The 17914-nt window shown below is 35.1% G+C and overlaps 1 protein-coding gene across 11 annotated transcripts in view; it reads right to left on the reverse strand.

The window, feature by feature from the left end:
- Nucleotides 1-17914, reverse strand: part of BLTP1 (bridge-like lipid transfer protein family member 1) — a 108759-nt gene that overhangs the window by 74304 nt on the left and 16541 nt on the right. For all 11 annotated transcript variants that reach the window (XM_085222797.1, XM_085222795.1, XM_085222796.1 and 8 more), the window contains exons 6-18: nucleotides 16180-16366; nucleotides 15048-15129; nucleotides 14245-14438; nucleotides 10466-10545; nucleotides 8964-9114; nucleotides 6977-7133; nucleotides 6426-6504; nucleotides 5500-5591; nucleotides 4665-4782; nucleotides 3381-3536; nucleotides 2893-2990; nucleotides 1821-1999; nucleotides 1576-1682 (exon numbers count right to left, since the gene is read on the reverse strand). In XM_085222797.1, coding sequence (XP_085078923.1) covers nucleotides 1576-1682; nucleotides 1821-1999; nucleotides 2893-2990; nucleotides 3381-3536; nucleotides 4665-4782; nucleotides 5500-5591; nucleotides 6426-6504; nucleotides 6977-7133; nucleotides 8964-9114; nucleotides 10466-10545; nucleotides 14245-14438; nucleotides 15048-15129; nucleotides 16180-16366 — 1680 coding nt within the window. The remainder of the gene's footprint in view (nucleotides 1-1575; nucleotides 1683-1820; nucleotides 2000-2892; nucleotides 2991-3380; nucleotides 3537-4664; nucleotides 4783-5499; nucleotides 5592-6425; nucleotides 6505-6976; nucleotides 7134-8963; nucleotides 9115-10465; nucleotides 10546-14244; nucleotides 14439-15047; nucleotides 15130-16179; nucleotides 16367-17914) is intronic.

The following is a 17914-nucleotide window of genomic DNA, read 5'->3' on the forward strand; positions in this document are numbered from 1 at the left end:
ATTTCTATTTCTTCTTTTTACTTGGAGCTAAGGAGAAGCTTATTGTCTTTTTTAAGTGAGGAAAGACCAGGAAAACGAAGTGAATAACTCAAAATCATTTGGGGTTGTAAAGTGATTGCTGAAAAGCAAAACGCTTTATGGGGAAATCACAGAAAATTTTGTTCCAGGTAAAGTAAGGGTTCAATAGCTCAACTGGGGGAATCAGCACATGCAGAACTACAGTGAGTACACACGTGTCCAGCAAACTACCTTGAAGGTTTAACCTATCATTGTTGCCTACAATACTTGTTCAGTGTTTTCTGTATATCAGTTAGCTAAATGCCACAACGAGAAGAGCACTTATTTGGAAATTGCACCTCTTTATTATATAACTTATTTGTTTCAGAGATTTAAAGCATTTTACCAATTGATTAAAAGGAAAATACTAATGGTTATTACTAGAACAAACACACTGTGTCAGCATCACAGCTCAAATCCAACTGTGGAAGTGTATTCAACTTTATTAATTGAAGGATTCCCCATTGAACAAAGCTGTAGGTGCAATTACCTGTGTATATACAAATGTCCAAATCCAGGTTGAACTGTTATGATTACAAGTAAATGCTTTCAAATCTGAAGAATGCAAATTAAACATAAACTTACAGAGTCTCAAAACAACACTCAATGAATATATGCACAATGGACCTTATTTATCCTGTTTCACACTCAAAAATTTCATTTCTTCTAGAACTCAAAACTTAAAAATCTTACTCAGAATCATGCCTTCAAACACCAGTTCATTGAGGCTTATACAAATTAGTCCTCATTATTGTTACTCTACCACTTCTTCCATAGTTCCTCTCTTTATCCTCAACCCAAAAGACTTCCAAATAACCTCATATCATCTTGCATACCACCCTCTGCACTAAAAATACTTGAGCACAGAGACAAAATTAAAGTATTTTGTAACTTTATATATATATATATATATATATTTTTTTTTTTTCACATTTAGAACTTCAAAATTTGAAAATTCTTAGTTAGAAATACTTGTTGGACTCATTAGTCTAACATTCCCATCAATCTGCCCTGGTTCACTTTACCAGCATGACTTGCAAATGCATGAAGGTAAACCTATGTCACTGTATCTCATACAAATATAATGTATTTAAACAGTAAAATGATAGGAAAAAGCGACAATATCACAAGGAAAAGGGTTCAGAAAGGCTGTGTAACATAGTACTGCCAAAAATACTGTACTTCACATTTATTAAACTAAGTGATAATTTTCTTCAGGTAACAACCCATTAAAGAATTCTACTGTTATGGATAAGGAGAAATTAACCATAGATGGTATCTCTTTTTCCATAGGGAATTTGGATACTTTCTGAAATCTTGAATTGAAAAAAAAATGTTATCAGGTTTGAAATGAAAATTAGCAGTCCCACCTTTGACCAAAAAAACAAAACAAAACCCCACAAACAAAAGCAGTTCAGTTTAAAATGAATTTCTCCAAATTTAAGAAGTTAGAGCCAACACAATCACAGCACTTCCTGAAATGAAACACAGTGAGAAGAAAAACGTATTTGCACTTACAGGATTGTTTTAACTGCTCATCTGCCTTTTGAGGATAAATTGGGTGCCACGAGTAGTCAATCGTAAACACAACACTTGGGACTGTCCAGCATTCAACCCATCCAGCCCTTTTGAAAAGAAACATTTCTAGCACAAGTTTCATCATATATGTTCCATTAACACACTAAGTTGCTTTTTCACAAAGAAAATAAGTAAATATAAAAAGCCAATATAGATACATAAACATAAATCAAAATTAGACTCACTCTTCCTGAGTAATGTTCCTCCACTTGGGTTTGCCTGTTTTCTGACCACTTGGACATTCACCAGTAATGCAAGATTCAGGATTTATTTTACTAGGTTGACAATCTTTCACCAACATAAAAAGAGAATATTTGCTAGGATGACAATCTGGTAGATACAAATGAAGATCAACATCTTCTCCCTAAAATCAAAGATTAATAATGAGAAAGTATATTTGCATTCACTTTCTGTATAATGCTCATTTTATTTACATGCTCACATCTTCACAGAGATCATGACAAGGTGATGGCACAATGTCTCATTCTTTACATGACTGCTGACCACAGCTCCCACCAATTCATTATAATATCCCAAGATCTCTGCAGTTCTTAGCAGTTACGCATCCAGTAAGAACACATCATAGCAAGCTCCAAAACACAGGTGCACAGCTTTTGGGGATTTCAGTTATTCTTCTGTTCAATCCATAATGCAAAAATTCAGTGACTGGCCCACAGCTTACCAACTTCCTAAAATCAACCACACTTTTTTTTTTTCTTCTTACTTTAAATATAGTCTTGCTTATTTTACTATCAAATTACACAAGCTTACCAACATCACCTTCAACCAGTTTTTAATGTTAGTAACCCTACACAACCTCTATTTTAAGGGAGACAAAACAAGAAGTACAACGTTCCAAAGAATTAGTTTGGCACATTAAAAATACATTCGTTATTTTACAGAAGATATCAAAAATCTGACGACAGCTTTCCAAAACAGTTTGGGTTACCCATTCCAAATGTGCATATATTTATGTGTGTGTCTGTATGTCTGTATACATATCTAAAAACTAAAAAAAAAAACAAAACTAAAACACTCCATGATGGGATGTTTCATGTAATCAAGAGAAATTATTTACTTCTGGTTTATCTAAAGAAAAATTATATGATCAGGAATTTAAAGAGAATATTTTTCTTTCAGAAAGGAGTTTACTCCGAAGTTCCCAACTGAAGAAGAAAAGGAAGTAAAATATTTCACATTCAGAAAACAATTTAAAAAAAAAAAAAAAGAGAGGGGCACTGAGAGAACTGAACTTACCTTTAAAGAGAATCTGGTATTGCATGTAGTTGGAACAAAGTCAGTGAAAGGCAGAGAGAAAACAATGTTTAATGTTTCTCCACAAGCTGCTAGATAAACTGGGAGAGAATAGGAAAAGCAAACAAATAAAACACTGTCAAAATGACTCCCCATTTTGTTCTTAGGCAAATATCAAACATATAGGTATAATTAAGGAAAAAGACACAAACTCATGACAAAGGAAAATGCCATGCACTTAGAGTATAAACTACCAAATTATTCTGAATGTTCAAAGGGTCCTCAAAAATGCTAAAAATGTGATCTGAAACTACACTCCTAGGAGAAGGTACATATTTGTATGAAATGTACAAAACAAATGAGGACTTGCAGCAGTTTTGGGATAGCTTACGAATAACAACAGTAGCAAAATAAATAGTTATCACTGGATTCATTTAATGGTAAACATGCTAGAATTTTTGTCATTGTTTCAAATCTTAAACTGACTTTACCATTTTCTTGTTGTTTGGTGGAACAGTCAATCCAGTTGTGTTGATTAGCTGCCCAAATCATTTCAAATTGATGAAACATGACTTTGAAGTTCCACATATAAGGAACAAATGAATAAATATCGGGTGCACTATCACTAGACCAGTCTTGGATCAAATCTAAAATTACATAAAGTAATAAAAGATGAGTTAGTAGCAATCGGGTGAGAGATTTCCTCTTTCAAGTTAACCTGGCTTTTAATAAAATGTAAATCGTCAACATTGGTTCCTTTGCAGAAAAAGGAAAATGAGGAAAACTACACACAACATCCATTCCTCAAGCAGATATTCCACAAATACTTCCTGCGAATCCATTTCCTTCCTTGCTAAGCCATAATGGCATAGGTTTTTATCATGCTTTCTAGATTAGTTTTATTCAGTAACAAGGTTTCACATTTATCCAAAAAACAGTGGACTAATCAATGTTTTCCTTTGGTTTTCCATTCTAATACTATGAGCATCTGTTAATTATATTTCTTACCACCAAGTCTGATACAGCAAAACAATGTTTCTGAAGAAGCTCACCGGTTCACTCTGCATAGATTGGTTGATTACATTGTGTACAACAGCACTCTATAAATTATGACTCTAGTCTCACTAGGATATAACTTTATTAGCATCACACTATGCTTGTACTAATTAATCCTCCACTCAGCAGAGCTAATTAGAGGAGGTAGTGTCCCACTGATAGGGCTATTTTCTTTCTATTTCTGCAGCTGGAACATTCAGCAACAGTTTGGTGATGCAGGGTTGTCTTATGTACACGTGTTCTTCCTCACAAGCCAAAATCCTAAGGAGCAAATTACTTTCTCTCATCATCTGTCAGCCACTCAGACAAGACCTAAGCCTGAATAACTAAAAATCAGTCAGCCAAAGAAGAGAAATATCAGAGAAATCAACATCCTAGTGGCAATTATTAAATGAATCAATAGCTCTGGTTAAAAAAAAAAACAAAACAACAACAACAAAACCCCCACACACATCTTAAATATAAGATTGCTTAGTCTAACTGCAGATCAAATTTTACTTAGCTGTTAGAAAATTAAATTATTCAGTGTATCTACTGAAATATAAGAATATAATGCAATTAGACACCAATAGCCCACAGAAGGCATTGGGAACTTGGTCCTCAGAAATAATTTGTTTTCCTGAAGATGTGAAATCACCGTATCTGCAACCGCAAGTTTGAAGAAGTGGCTAATAAAGAACATTTAATTTGGTACATAACTTATTCAGTAAAGCAGTTACCTGTAAAGAAGCTTTTCTGAGCAAAGATAAAATGATACGTTGCTTTATAAACCTCAAGTTCACATTGCCATGTCTGTGGCATGTTCCATATCCGGGGATAACTGGCATTAATGTGAAACTGTGAACAAGATATTAAAGCATTAGAATTAGTTGAAAACATGACAGTGTTTGACCCTGTAGCGCAGCAGTTTTCACATATGTACTTTGCTGAATAATTAAAACACTTTTCCTGCTGAGATGAACAGAAGGCCTCTCCAGTTCCTTAATAATTTAATCTCACTCTCTGTCTTTCTGAGTTTGAAGGTCAAGTGCTAGTGTATTCATTTATTTGGAAAGGTATTACTACAGACTTCTGCTATGGCTCAACAAATGCAACGCCTGTTGCACTGGATGTACGATATGAACAACCAATACGATGCTCAAAAACTAGACATCAAAAACATCACTCTAAAAAGGTCCTTCAAAAACTAGTGAGAAAGGTAGTTGACAGAATTTCCAAAGTTGAATATTAGGCAAATGAAAGAGAATACGGTATCGTTTAAGTACCTTGAAATACCTACACATGCAAATATTCTTCAGCACAGCTACAAGTGTAATGATTTACTAAGGTAAAGTCTATACAAACACACAGCTACAAAGTCAACTAGGCAACCCACTCATAGGTTTCAATTCACATAAAACCTTCCATACGTATCAATGTCTTATAAAAAACATTAAAAGGTTGTACTTCTGCACTGTTTACAATCCTGAACATCAACTCTATAAGCAAACAAATATGCTCTTTATTAAAAATTCTTTAAAGAATGAAGCTTTGTTCTTAATAATGCAAACTTACAGCTAGCATTTCAGCTTCTAAGAGAGTCCGGTACTGCATACTGCTGGTGGCATCAACGTGTAGAAGCTGCCCTTTAATTGTAGGTGAATAGCCTAGTAGATAAAAATACAAAAATCACTGTTCCAATATAATAGTTACACAAATATTTAAAAAAGATATCACCAGTGAATTCAGCAGTCCCCAAATAGCGAAGAAATGTTGTAGTGAAAATTGCTACTGTGATAATTCCATCCCCTGTTGGTCAACAAACAGCTTACTATCTTCTCTTGGAGGGATGGTATGGCTTAGGTTCCAGAAATCTTAGCACAAGAAAATGCAAATATACCAGAGAGAATCAAGAGAACAAACAAACTGGCAGAAAGGATTCAACAAACCATTCAACGAACTGAGTAAATCAAACAAAACAAAACAGTGTAACTTTACATTTATTTCAACTTCTTACATTTATCTCAGACTTCGAAGTTTATTTTAAAGAAGTATTACTAAATTATTTTTCATAATGTATTCCTCAGCACAGTTCAACTGCCACACTAGCCCTACTGAAGGTGACTTCCTGCTTTGAGTAGACAATGAATAAATCATTTGCTTAAATACACACATCATTAAATGATGCACTTTCTAGCAGTTAGAAATTTTGATCTAGGTTCCTCAACCCAAATAAAATATGGAAATGACTTAATTATTTAAATACATAAATGCTTTAACAACTTCAGTGAAATGTATAAGGAAACTCTTTTTCTTTCCTTGTGTAAACGTAATATGTATTTACATATAAATATGTATGTATATACTGATACACTACATTTGGATATTTATTTACCTCACATTCAAGAGAAAACACTGCAAGATAGACACGCTGATATGTATTAAGACAACTGTTCAGGAAAAAAAATTAAGAAAACAAATTAATCCTAGCCTTAACTCACCATTTTCACCAACTGTCATGGGAATATTTACTTCCAAGTATGACCCTGCACCAACATTTACATGGACAGCATTTGTTTCCTGCATGGATTAAAAAAAACAAAAAATAAAAACAAAAAAAACCCACAAGCATTATTTCCAGACCCTCAGTGTCAACCAGTATACTTAATGCATCTGGCTATTGTTATCCTCGCACCTGGGTTAAAAAAAACTCAATGACTGACAAAAAATTACTGATGGAGTATCTTTGTGCAAGGAAACCAGACATTCAGTGAACTTACGCTACACTCCATTTATAACCCCCTCTATATGCAGCTTTTTTTTCTCCTGCTATCATCTCTCCAGTAATACCAGATACTAATCCAATATCAGAAGAAATTCTGTCTTCATCAGGGCAAGTTTCATCCTAATATACACCTATAATCACAGAAAATAAATACAATTTCTCCTAGCTTTTATAAGCACCTGAGACAAGTAAAAACATGTAAAACCGAAAAAGCACAGTGGAATCACAGTTGAAAAAGCATTTTACATACAAGATTTCATTATTTACCCTATTTTTTGTAAAAAGCAAATCAATGGTGGCATCTGCAATAATATTCATCCGCAGTTCAAATGCAAGAATCTGTCTGGGTTTCCCAGGCTGAGCAATTTCAGAGATTTTCATAACTTGGTAGTCTGGTGGGAAGAAAAACTTCCACAAGCAATCCCTAGCGGGGAAGAAAGACAAAACAGTTGTTTTAATTTACAGAACAAATATATATAAACATGTTTATTTATTTATTCAGTTCACTTAATGATTTTCCAATTGCTGAGCTTCAGACAACCAACACATGCTTTAGGAAGGGACGCTTGTTTACAAGGCTCCCTGATGACGAGACTAACTCAGTACCAATACAAAACTCCAAAACTTCTGTTAATAAGAACTCTCTATTGGATAAAAGCCACAGTAGACAGACCATAAAAGATTTTTAAAAATCTAACTCAGATAGCAAACTGTGGTATTCTTCTTACTCCTAATCTTAGTTTACAAATCTACCAGACAAGTGCAACAGGAAGGAATCTGTTTATGCTTCAGTTTGTGCATAAGTGATCACTGTAATTTCCAGAAACTAAGTACAAAATGTTTAGGACTTGTGAAAGGAAAGAAAATGAAACCTACATTTCTAAATACTTGGGAAAAAAAAAAGCCACCGAGATGGAGTAGAGACAGTAGAGCTTATTTAGTTGAGGAAACAAGTCCTTAAGCTGAGTAACAGTTCCCATGTATCAAGCACCTGAGCACCAAGACAACTTAAAAGTTAGCACCAGCAGGGGAAAACAAACAAACAAAAACAACAACAAAAAGAAACAAAACCACAACTCCAATAAGAAACAAACAAAAAAAAAAGCCAATCATATGCACACAGTCAAAAATCACTACAGTGACACTGTAACCCAAAGCATTATTGTATGGAGTAGTTAAGATCAGTATTTGTGGAAGCTCTTACATGAATTGAGAAGTACAAAGTCCAAAGAATTTCCACAGATCAGTGCTTTGAAAACTTACAGGTACTTTCCAAAATTCTATCTTCTATCCATAGCATGATGAGAAAGTGTTCCCAGGTATGAATGGTTCATATGCCTATGAACCTTGTGCACACTGTGCACCAAACTACATGCTGGTTAGCCACTTGAGATTATAAAAAGCATACCATCACAAGCATTACTGTCATTAATAATTCATTGTCTTCACATTTTGTTCTAGAAATCAACATTTTCTCTCAAGTTCTACAGACACTGGTGTATCTGATGACTAATCTGCCATCCTCACATTCTTAAGAGACAGTCAGTGCCATCAGTTTCACAGGAGAATTAATAGAGGCCAAGAAAAGTATTAATTTGTAATTAACGAGAGAAAAAGGGAAAGTACTGACTATGTCACTGTTACTTAACAGTCTTTCACTATCTAAACAATCCCACTGTCTCCAATAGAAATATTCATGCACAAAATACAGAGAGCTTAGTGAAGAACAGCTCTAGCCTAATATTTTAATCACTAAAATATCTAAATTATAAACACTTTGGAGACTGCATCAAGTGGTTGATTCTGTTAAGCAGTGATAAATGATAACACCTCATTATTTTCAAAGCCAGATTTGTACTTTCATGGATTTTCTCACCAACACGCAGTGTATTTCAAACCATAAGCTTTAGAGAAATAAGCCAGTAAGAACTCGACAAGTTTAAATAACATCAATAAAAAAATTAAACCCTTAGGCATGTAACACTTGACAAATAATAAGACTATATTGTTCCAAAAAATAGGAACAAAAACTATTAATCTAATAATAAAATCTCACAGAAAGATTCTACCTTTAGGACAACACAGTAAACAACAGTGAATTTACTAACTCTAACCAATTGTGACAGAATTCTTTTTTCCTTACAAGACTATAGAGTAACCCACACAAATTTTAAGAGTCTGGAGACTCTATAATGTTTGCACAATAATAAGATATACTAAAGATTAAAATTGAAAACATAAATCATGATAATACCTCTGCCTATCAGCCCAAGGTCCATAGTTGAAGTCTGTTCCTTTTCCACAAACAATGTCCAAACCCCAGCATGGTGGCAGATCCTGTAATTTGCTGTCTTCATTGCTAGCTTCTCCATCATTACTTTCCTCTGTCTCCTCTGGTACAAGACCTATGTTACATAATATAATAAAGAGATTATCAAATGAAGCTCCTTCAAATTAACATGAAAAACATCCACAAAGCACAATACAATTAAATTGGGTTTTCCTTGTATGGTTGCTTGGTTGTTTTTTTTTTGTTTTTTTTTTTTTTTTTGAGACCACTGTAGTATGTAGGTATCAAGCCACAGTTTGATACAGACTCTCATAAGAAGAGCAAGAAAATGACCCAAAATCCTTGGGATATTCTCAAGCACTTGCTTCTAATGTCACTGAAACGCTGGCAATAAAAGCAGTTTTATCTGCTAAGTGTGTTTTCTACTAATTCAGGCCTTCATCCATCCACTTTCACATCTCAATCCTACTTACAAAGTTAGAATAAGTTTTAAAACAAAGATGAAAGAAGAAAAAATATAATCTCCACAGACAACACAAGCAAATAAAGAGGAAAATCTTACAACAGTACACCTAGGATTACTAAAAAAGTTCAAGCAGTCATTCAATAACCATCCAAAATAGTCATCAATCTTCCACCAACACACATCACAGTTGAATTATGTTGTTGATTGTCGAATTATTGTCTTATCTTCATTAAAGATTCAAGATACACTTCAAGTATAATCAAAATAAAAGCTTTTGCAAACAACAAGAAAAAAATCTCCAACAAAATAATATGGTAGTAAAATGCACTGGATTTAAAGTGAAAAGGACAGACACTACAGTACTCAAGCATCAACAATTAAATAAGCTTTCAATAAAAACTAAAAAAAAAAAATCAGTAATACATATCGACCATAAACTGTCTCCATCCCCAAACTACCTTTGGAAACCAAAATAATTTAAATTCACAGCTTCAAAAATAACCTTAGTACCAATACTCATTGGTTGCATGTTGCATGTGAATTCATGTAAGGCACTGCTGACTGACCTTCTGCATCTATTTAATACTCATCAATAAAACTTTTAGTTCTACATGTACAGTTATTCTACCCTTGGGATTCCCTAGGCCTTCTAGATAGTCCAATCTAAACACTGACAAGAAAGTGGTTAAAAAGAAAGTGGTTAAAACACTTAAAATAGAAACACTTAAAAAGAAAGTGGTTAAAAAAATCTCATATTCTCTGAAACATGATATTCATCAACTCTTTTCAATCTGTTTGTGTGGAATTTGGAGGGAATTTTTTTTTTTTTAATTTTTCAGAAATAAGGGTGTGATTCTACTACTTAAGAATGCCTTTTTTTCTCTCACTTCAAAATACTATATTTTTCCAGCATGAAAATAAATTATCTAACAATCCCAGACAATTAAAAATACAGTCAACATTTTGCATCCCTTAAAACTTGATATTTAACACAAGGTACCTGGTTCATCCATATAATAATAGATGTCAACATCATTGGACTGCATTACCACAAAACCTTCACCCATCAGTCTTGGTGGTCTGAAATGGAAAAAAAAAAAGTGCAAAGACATGTTAAGCATAATGAAAGAGTAACATGGGTCAGATTCACTCATAGCTTACAAATAGTACGTATTAAAGAATCATCAGTAACGCTCTATCAAGCAAGCCATTCTAAAGAAGTATTTTACTGAAAATATCTGTATAAGCCTACTAGACATTTGTGCAAAACTCCGGAGTTTTCCATTTCAGAGGAAATGCAGGCAGTTGGAAATGTCAGTAAGGTCCATGAAAATCCTCCCATTTGAAGATTCCAAAGTATTGGAGCTTGAACAAACCAAATGCCAGTTCTAACCCATAAGCAACATGTTATACTCCTGGAAAAGTCTGCGGATCCCAAGAGATCATAAAACATACTAAAAAGAAGCCTCATTATAAATTTACAGAGAACAGAAGGGGATATGCTTTGTGCAGTTCCTCAATATCCACACAGCAAGTACAAGCACTAATACAGTTTTGTCCACATTTAAGTAGGTTGAAGAAAAGCCAGTTCTGAGCAGGAAACCACGTGGATACATTAAAACCCATTTCCAGAAGTCCCTTAAGTGCAATTTGCTGTTATTGTTTGACCTTTGATGCCCATTAAGTTTTTGCTGAACAAAGAGACCTGCAATGCTGGAAATATGCTGTAAGGGGCATCTGACCAAGAAGGTTTTGTGGGAAAAACTCCAGCTTGATGCAATATGAAGACAGCAGCTCCACTTGTCTATACAATGGCTGCTGGCAGCTCAACTTCATATTGACCATAAGAGCCAGAGGCCATTTCATCTACTGCCCTTTGGTCCCATGACATTACAAGCAGGGCAGGAGGAAGACATGGAGGGTCCAGGCACATGGACACACAAGGCACACACCACTCTGCCCCAATCTTGTTTGTTCTGAAGTGAAAAGTACAGGTTAATACTTCAGACAGTCTCGTTCCCTCCCTGTCATGCTGTGCTTCTTAGTCTACCTTCTACCTAAAGCTAAACATGCTTAAGAAAACAAGCAAGGAATGCTCTGGTCTTGTCTCCCTTTATCAAAAGCAGAAGTCACATTGCTAGGCAGTGTCAACCCTGAATTGCAGAAACTATTTGATCATTACATCATTACTTCTATATAAAATAGCTAAACGCTTTAGTTATCTCACGTACTAAGATACAAGCTTTCTCTTGGCACAAAGACATTTCTCACGTGTCACAGCTACTAAAGTTCTACTTTCAATGCTTCTTCTCTATCAAGAATTCCTTTCTCCTTGTCCTACATCATGTTCTTTCACCTGCTAATAATTTCTTACTAAAATAGCACTCTGAACCAGAGGGACCAGCCGTCTTCAGCTCTTCAGTAATTAGACCATGAGTTTAAAAAAAAAACAATAACAACAAAAACAGTAAAAGCAAACCCTCTTCTTGCTTAATAATGTTTCACTTGAAGGATCTAAATACAAAATACGTGTAAGATTTCTCCTAACACTAGTACGCTCGCATATTACAGTCATTTGTTTGCATTATCCCATATTAATTTATAAAATACTTTATTGTAATAATAAAAAATATTATATTGTGACCATCGTATTTTCACTACAAGAAATGTCTTTTGCGATTTTCAGTCACTTCTGTATGTTTGCACTTCCTAATGAAAAGAAGAAAATCCAAAAATACATGGTGTAAGACTAATGGGGCAGAAGCATGCTGCTTATTGCACTGCACCTCATTTCAAACACAGTAAAGCTTGGAATATATGAGGGGCAGCAGACGAAGAGCCCATGTGCTGCCAGTCCTTCATAAGCAACTTAGTGGGAAATTTCAGATCAATTTTACTTTGAGAGTAATAGCAGCAGTGAAAGATGAAATACTTCCTCTTCACTTTAATTTTCCAATTATTTCTTGTTTCTGTCTAAAATTGAATTGGCCTCCCTAGTGAGATGCAAATAGAGTAGGATCTGAAATAAAAAAATTATTTAGCAGTCTGTGAATAGAAGTGGGAAGAAAAGTACTTAGATATACTTAGACAGTAGTTCATGGAGAGAGCTCAGTTCATTCTGCCCACACCCCACAACACACATTTGAGCCACTGCATCTGAAATGTGCATCTCTGTACAAGCAGGTCAAGCAGGTAGCGTCAGCTTCTCCAACTGAGTGTACCACCAAGAGGGCTTCAAAAGGAGGGCCTCATCTAGCACTTCTCATTTTTCTTTCTAAAGCCTAGGTTTTGGAGAGTTCACTTGCAAAAAAAAGTGATGGAGGTGTTGAAGAGTCTGTAATAAATGACAGCCATTAAGTCTGCTTTTTGCATGGATTAGTCAGTCTGTTACAAATTTAATCATCACTTTACTGTTTTCTATTCATATATTGTCTGAATGTTAAGACACACCGCTTAACATTTAAGCCAAAAAAGCAAAGAGGGCAGGCTCTCAAGATTCAAAAGCACTCCCATTTAGCAGTGAACTGGGTCATTTATTGAATCTACACAGTAAATTAGGGCACATGTTTTCTGCACACATGGTATCCTTCAGCTATCAGGAGCTGCACAGCAACTGCATAAAAGGAAAACACTTTGCGGAAGCAGGAATAAAAAGCTAATAGTTCCAGTATCTTAATCCTATTTTGTTTTAATCTTGTTAGCTTGTTTTCAATATTAATTGAAGAAGTTTCCTTTGTCGTCATGTTCAAAAATCGAGATATTCTGTATACACCCACAGAGTGCAATCTGAAGTTGAAAATACATAAAGGCACTTTATATAGGTGGCAGTATCTGGCTGATACAAAGCTGATTAAGGTACAGACTAATGAAGTACAGTTTATTTCGAAGTGTTATAATTCATTCTGTGGATACGGTTGCTTAGAAGCTATTGATTGATATTATCCTTAAACATAAAATCATATGTGCAGTTGTCCAAGGATAGCATGTATTACTTTCGTTGAGCAAATAATGCCTGTGACTGAAATAATGATTGAAATTCCGCAGCTTTGTCCAAATTATCTGTTGACTATGCGGCACTGCAAGCATTGAATAACGTAACGCAGAAAAATTCTGGCTATGAGATTCATACCATAGCAATAGGTTTTCATATAGCATGCACATAAATGTCTAGCTGGTTGAAGTGCAATAAAACCTGAACCCTAGTATCAATTTTTTTCATGCAAGCAACCTGTTTTTTTTCTTTGCCTTAGTATCTTCCAGTTTGTTAAAGCTGCATAATCCTGGCTGTCTGGAAGCAGAACACACACAGGTAGAAGGATCTGCCTTCAGAATATAACACAATTTCTACTACATCAGGTACCATGCGCCTCTTCCCTGCTTTTGTTTTTAAATTTCTTAAAAATGTTTTCCAAACTATATGCAAACTGTATCTACAGAACAAAATATCTCAACTATTGCATTTATCCTAAAGTGTTATAGCTGTCAGAGCCTGCACCCAGCTTGATACACACAGAATGAAGAAAAATAACTGAATGCAGAACATTAATCATAGAGAAGAATATCTTAAAAAAAAAAAAATCTAGATCGAGATAGAAAAACAGTACTTTTCCGCATAAATGAAATTGTTTCAACATTTAAAAACTTCGGTGTGTAGAAATGCCAATCATCTCAACACATTAAGAAAAGCCACAGGAATGCATTCAACTTTCTTTACTTGATTTTCTTATAATAAATTTGGAAATAATAAAGAATCTTAACAGAAACTTCAATAGAACTTACTCATCATTTTGAAGACCAACGTATCTTGGACTTGGAACCAGCATGACTCTAACATTCTCCAATTTTCCTTTCACAATATGCATAAACTGATCAAGGTGGCTGGAAGGTGGCTTTGTGGTATATGTCAAAAAAGCATCATCGAAGTTAATGCAAAGTGTTTGTGGTTGATAATGATTCCCAAATGCCAAGCGACCCTAAATTAAGAAGATAACCAATTACTTCTAATGCACTGTTTTTTACATATATATTTATTTATAATTCACCCGTAATAATATAGTTTAACCATTCCTAAGTAAATAAAGACTGGATATCTGAATCTTAGCCATAATCTGTACATAAATAAAACTTTGCCTTGCACATTCAAACTCCAAATGTTTTATTTCCTATTACAACAATAACAGTTTCTCTGTTTTTTGTGAAACAGCAGTAACTTTTAAACAGTGTTTCAAAAACTAGTAAAAGATGCACAGAAACAAAAATTAATAATAAAAATGCATAACACCCATTACCTAGCTTAATTATTTTGTGACATTTTTTAAGTCATCACAAGCCTAAGAAACACATTATTTCTCAAAATGGAAAATATGACTTTGTTTTTATGCGTGCCAGGAAGATCTATGACTGTATAAGGAAAGTGGTGGTGGGGGGTGGTGATGTCATTCCAAAACTTACACAAAGCATGAAGGAAAACAAAAACACAAAAAAGAACGTTCAAGAAAAATGAGAAAAATGAGTTGCAAATCTATTTTTTTATGCATGTACTACTAAATAATTTCATTAACAGGAACATTTTTCCCACTTACCGTGCTCACATTGACTTTAATAACAGGAATGAGTGATCTCCACGAAGAAGAAGGGTCTTGAGATTCTGTTTTCACTTTTACACTGTGGAAAAAATGGTTTTAATCATTCAGCCTTTTCTATGGAAAAATAAACTACGCTTTTATTCTAGGGATCTTTACTGCACAGCTCTTTGAAAACACTTCTTCCCACAAGAGTACCTCCTCTAAGAAATCTTCTAGCTGCATACTGCAGACTCCACACCAGAGCCTGGAAGAGCAACATGAACCTTGTACATCAAAGACCTCAGGTGCTGGTATACCGTGAGCTCACACAGGCAGAAAACAAGAAAACAAGTACATCGTGCTTGAGGAACTTGGGTTTTTTCCCAAATACACTTCAAATAATCCTTTTAAGTCTTTGATTTGTGATCTGTCACTTAGCAAAGGCAGAAGTCCTTCATGTATGTGTCAGTAAGAGTGTAAACAAGAAAATATGAAGAGACTGGTTCAGAGATGCAGCCCCTACCAAGACTCAACATAGTCACAGCACACTGCAAGCAGCCCACTACATAATTTAGGCCTACAGTTGAATACATAACACCACTACAAATAAGTTAAGTTATGCAGAGAAGCCCACACCTTGTTTTATAGAGTACCCAAAAAGAAGAATGAAATAGTTAAGGTTTGTGTAACTACACACAGACACATACCGCTAAAAAAGAAATCCACTCAAGAAATCACTCTGAGTGTAAGACTCAAAAACCAGTATGCCCTCCCAACATTACACAGATCCTCACATTCAGTATCTTGAGGGATTATTACTTCTACTGAGCAACACCGTTATTGTTCTGCAAACAATCCTTTTCAACACATTCTCTCTTTCCACAGTCCTTCAAATAGATTTTTCAACCCATCTCTGATGATTAAGCAAGGGGTATTTGGTTTGTTTGGCCATTTTTTTTTTAATTATTGTAGTGGGAAGACTGAGGAAAGGAAAAAGATTTAAACTGTCATACTTGTCAGTGCAATTTCTCTCTCTCCTGTGCTTCAGCCATTTGGTCTTCAGAGCTTACGTTAAGAAAACATTACCCAATTAGTTCAGCACTTCATAGAACAAAACATCAACAAAGTAACAAAATGAATAATAATTTACCTTTCAAGATTGGTATGTGTTCTCTGCCTTCCATTCACTTGTGCTTTTTCATCATCTTTCTTGGCTGGAATTATTGTGGGATCCAAGCCAAATAGCTCTTGAAGTTGTCCATAAAGCTCAGAACGGTTGTACACATGAAATTCAAAGTCATTCACCATAATATACAGTCTTGTTTCTGCCTTTGGATCTTAAATGAAGAGTAAGAAAAAATCCCTCATTCCATCTCAACAACCCCTTGCAATATTTAGTTTTATAGATGTACAGACTTTGCTAAAACAATCTTCATAGTAGTGAACAGCTACTGAACTATATATGAAGAAACAGCAAAAACCGCACAAAATAAATATGCCGTTTCAAGCAAATCAGTGAAACTTGGCAAATACAACACTTGTATACAGAACGGGAAATCTGAAGGCAATTCCACCCTCAGGTCACAATGCAAAAATAAACCCAGGAAGGAGCTGTACAGAACAGTAAATGCAAGTTATTTGGTCTCATATATAAAAACAAATTAAAAAAAAAAATAAAAAATCACTCGAAGCACTAAATCCTCACTGCCAAACTCTCCTTTCAGCACTACTCAATATCAATTCGATCCCCAAAACTGAAAGATTTCCTAACAAAGCTCTGCAGTACAGAAGGTCTAAATTGAAAAGATGCTTTCTTTTAATTAGAAACAGAAAGCAAAAGCACACAGAACTAGGAAGCGGCATATTTTATGTAATCAGTCAACATTTTCACAAATGTAAAATGTTAACTGCAGTATCGGCTTGCCTCTTTAATACTTAAAAGTAAGTTTAACATCCGCTACTTGCATGCAGAGATTTTTGTGACATACTTTGACATACTTTTGCCTTAGATAGTGTGGCCTAGTTATGTAGTTCATGTGAGGAAAAAGCTCGCACAATTTCCCCCTCATTACCCAGTTGAAAGAATGCCCATTACACATTTACTCAAGAGACCTGAGCTGCTCTAAAATCTGATCTGGTCTTTGTAAGTCAAACAAACCTTAGGAAACAGAAGCATTAATGGTTGTTACAGCATTCACATGAAACTGAAGTTAATATTTCCCACAAGACAGTAGAAATGAAGAAGCTAACACTGCTGCTGGGGTCAGTGTCAAGAGGAAAAACACTGCAGCCCATAGTGTATGTATGCATCCAAGAGCTGAAGTTTAGAGACACTGACTTTATTAAATGCATTCTCTTCACTAATAAAACATATCTGCCTCCTTATGTTACGTATCCACACATCAAACCGTCCCAATAAGAGCAATCCATCCTTTGCCCTAGTACATGAGGAAAAAGCACCTCTTGCTCTGGCAAATATGAGGGTAGCAGTGGATTTTGTTTATCTAGACTTCACTAAGGCCTTGGACACTGTCTACCATAATGCCCTTGGAGACAAGCTGTTGAGACATAGCCTGGATAAGTAGACAGACATGTAGGTTGACAACTGCCAAAATGGTTGGGCCCAGAGTATGATAATCAGTTGTGAGAAGATTACTTGGAAGCCAGTAACCATCAGGGAGCCCAGGGGCAAATACTGCGTCCAGTCCTGTTTAACATCATTAGCAATCTGGATGAGCAGGTCAGGCTGCCATCCAGAGAAACCTCAAAATAAAAGCAGAGAAATGGGGCAACAGGAACCTCATGAAGCTCCACATCTGGGGACAAATGATCCCAAATATATTGGTGTATGCTGGGAGCTATTCAGCTGAAAAGCCTTAGTGAAA

This window comes from Meleagris gallopavo, chromosome 4 (assembly GCF_905368555.1).
Source record: "Meleagris gallopavo chromosome 4, MGAL_WU_HG_1.1, whole genome shotgun sequence".
NCBI classification, from domain to species: Eukaryota; Metazoa; Chordata; class Aves; order Galliformes; family Phasianidae; genus Meleagris; species Meleagris gallopavo.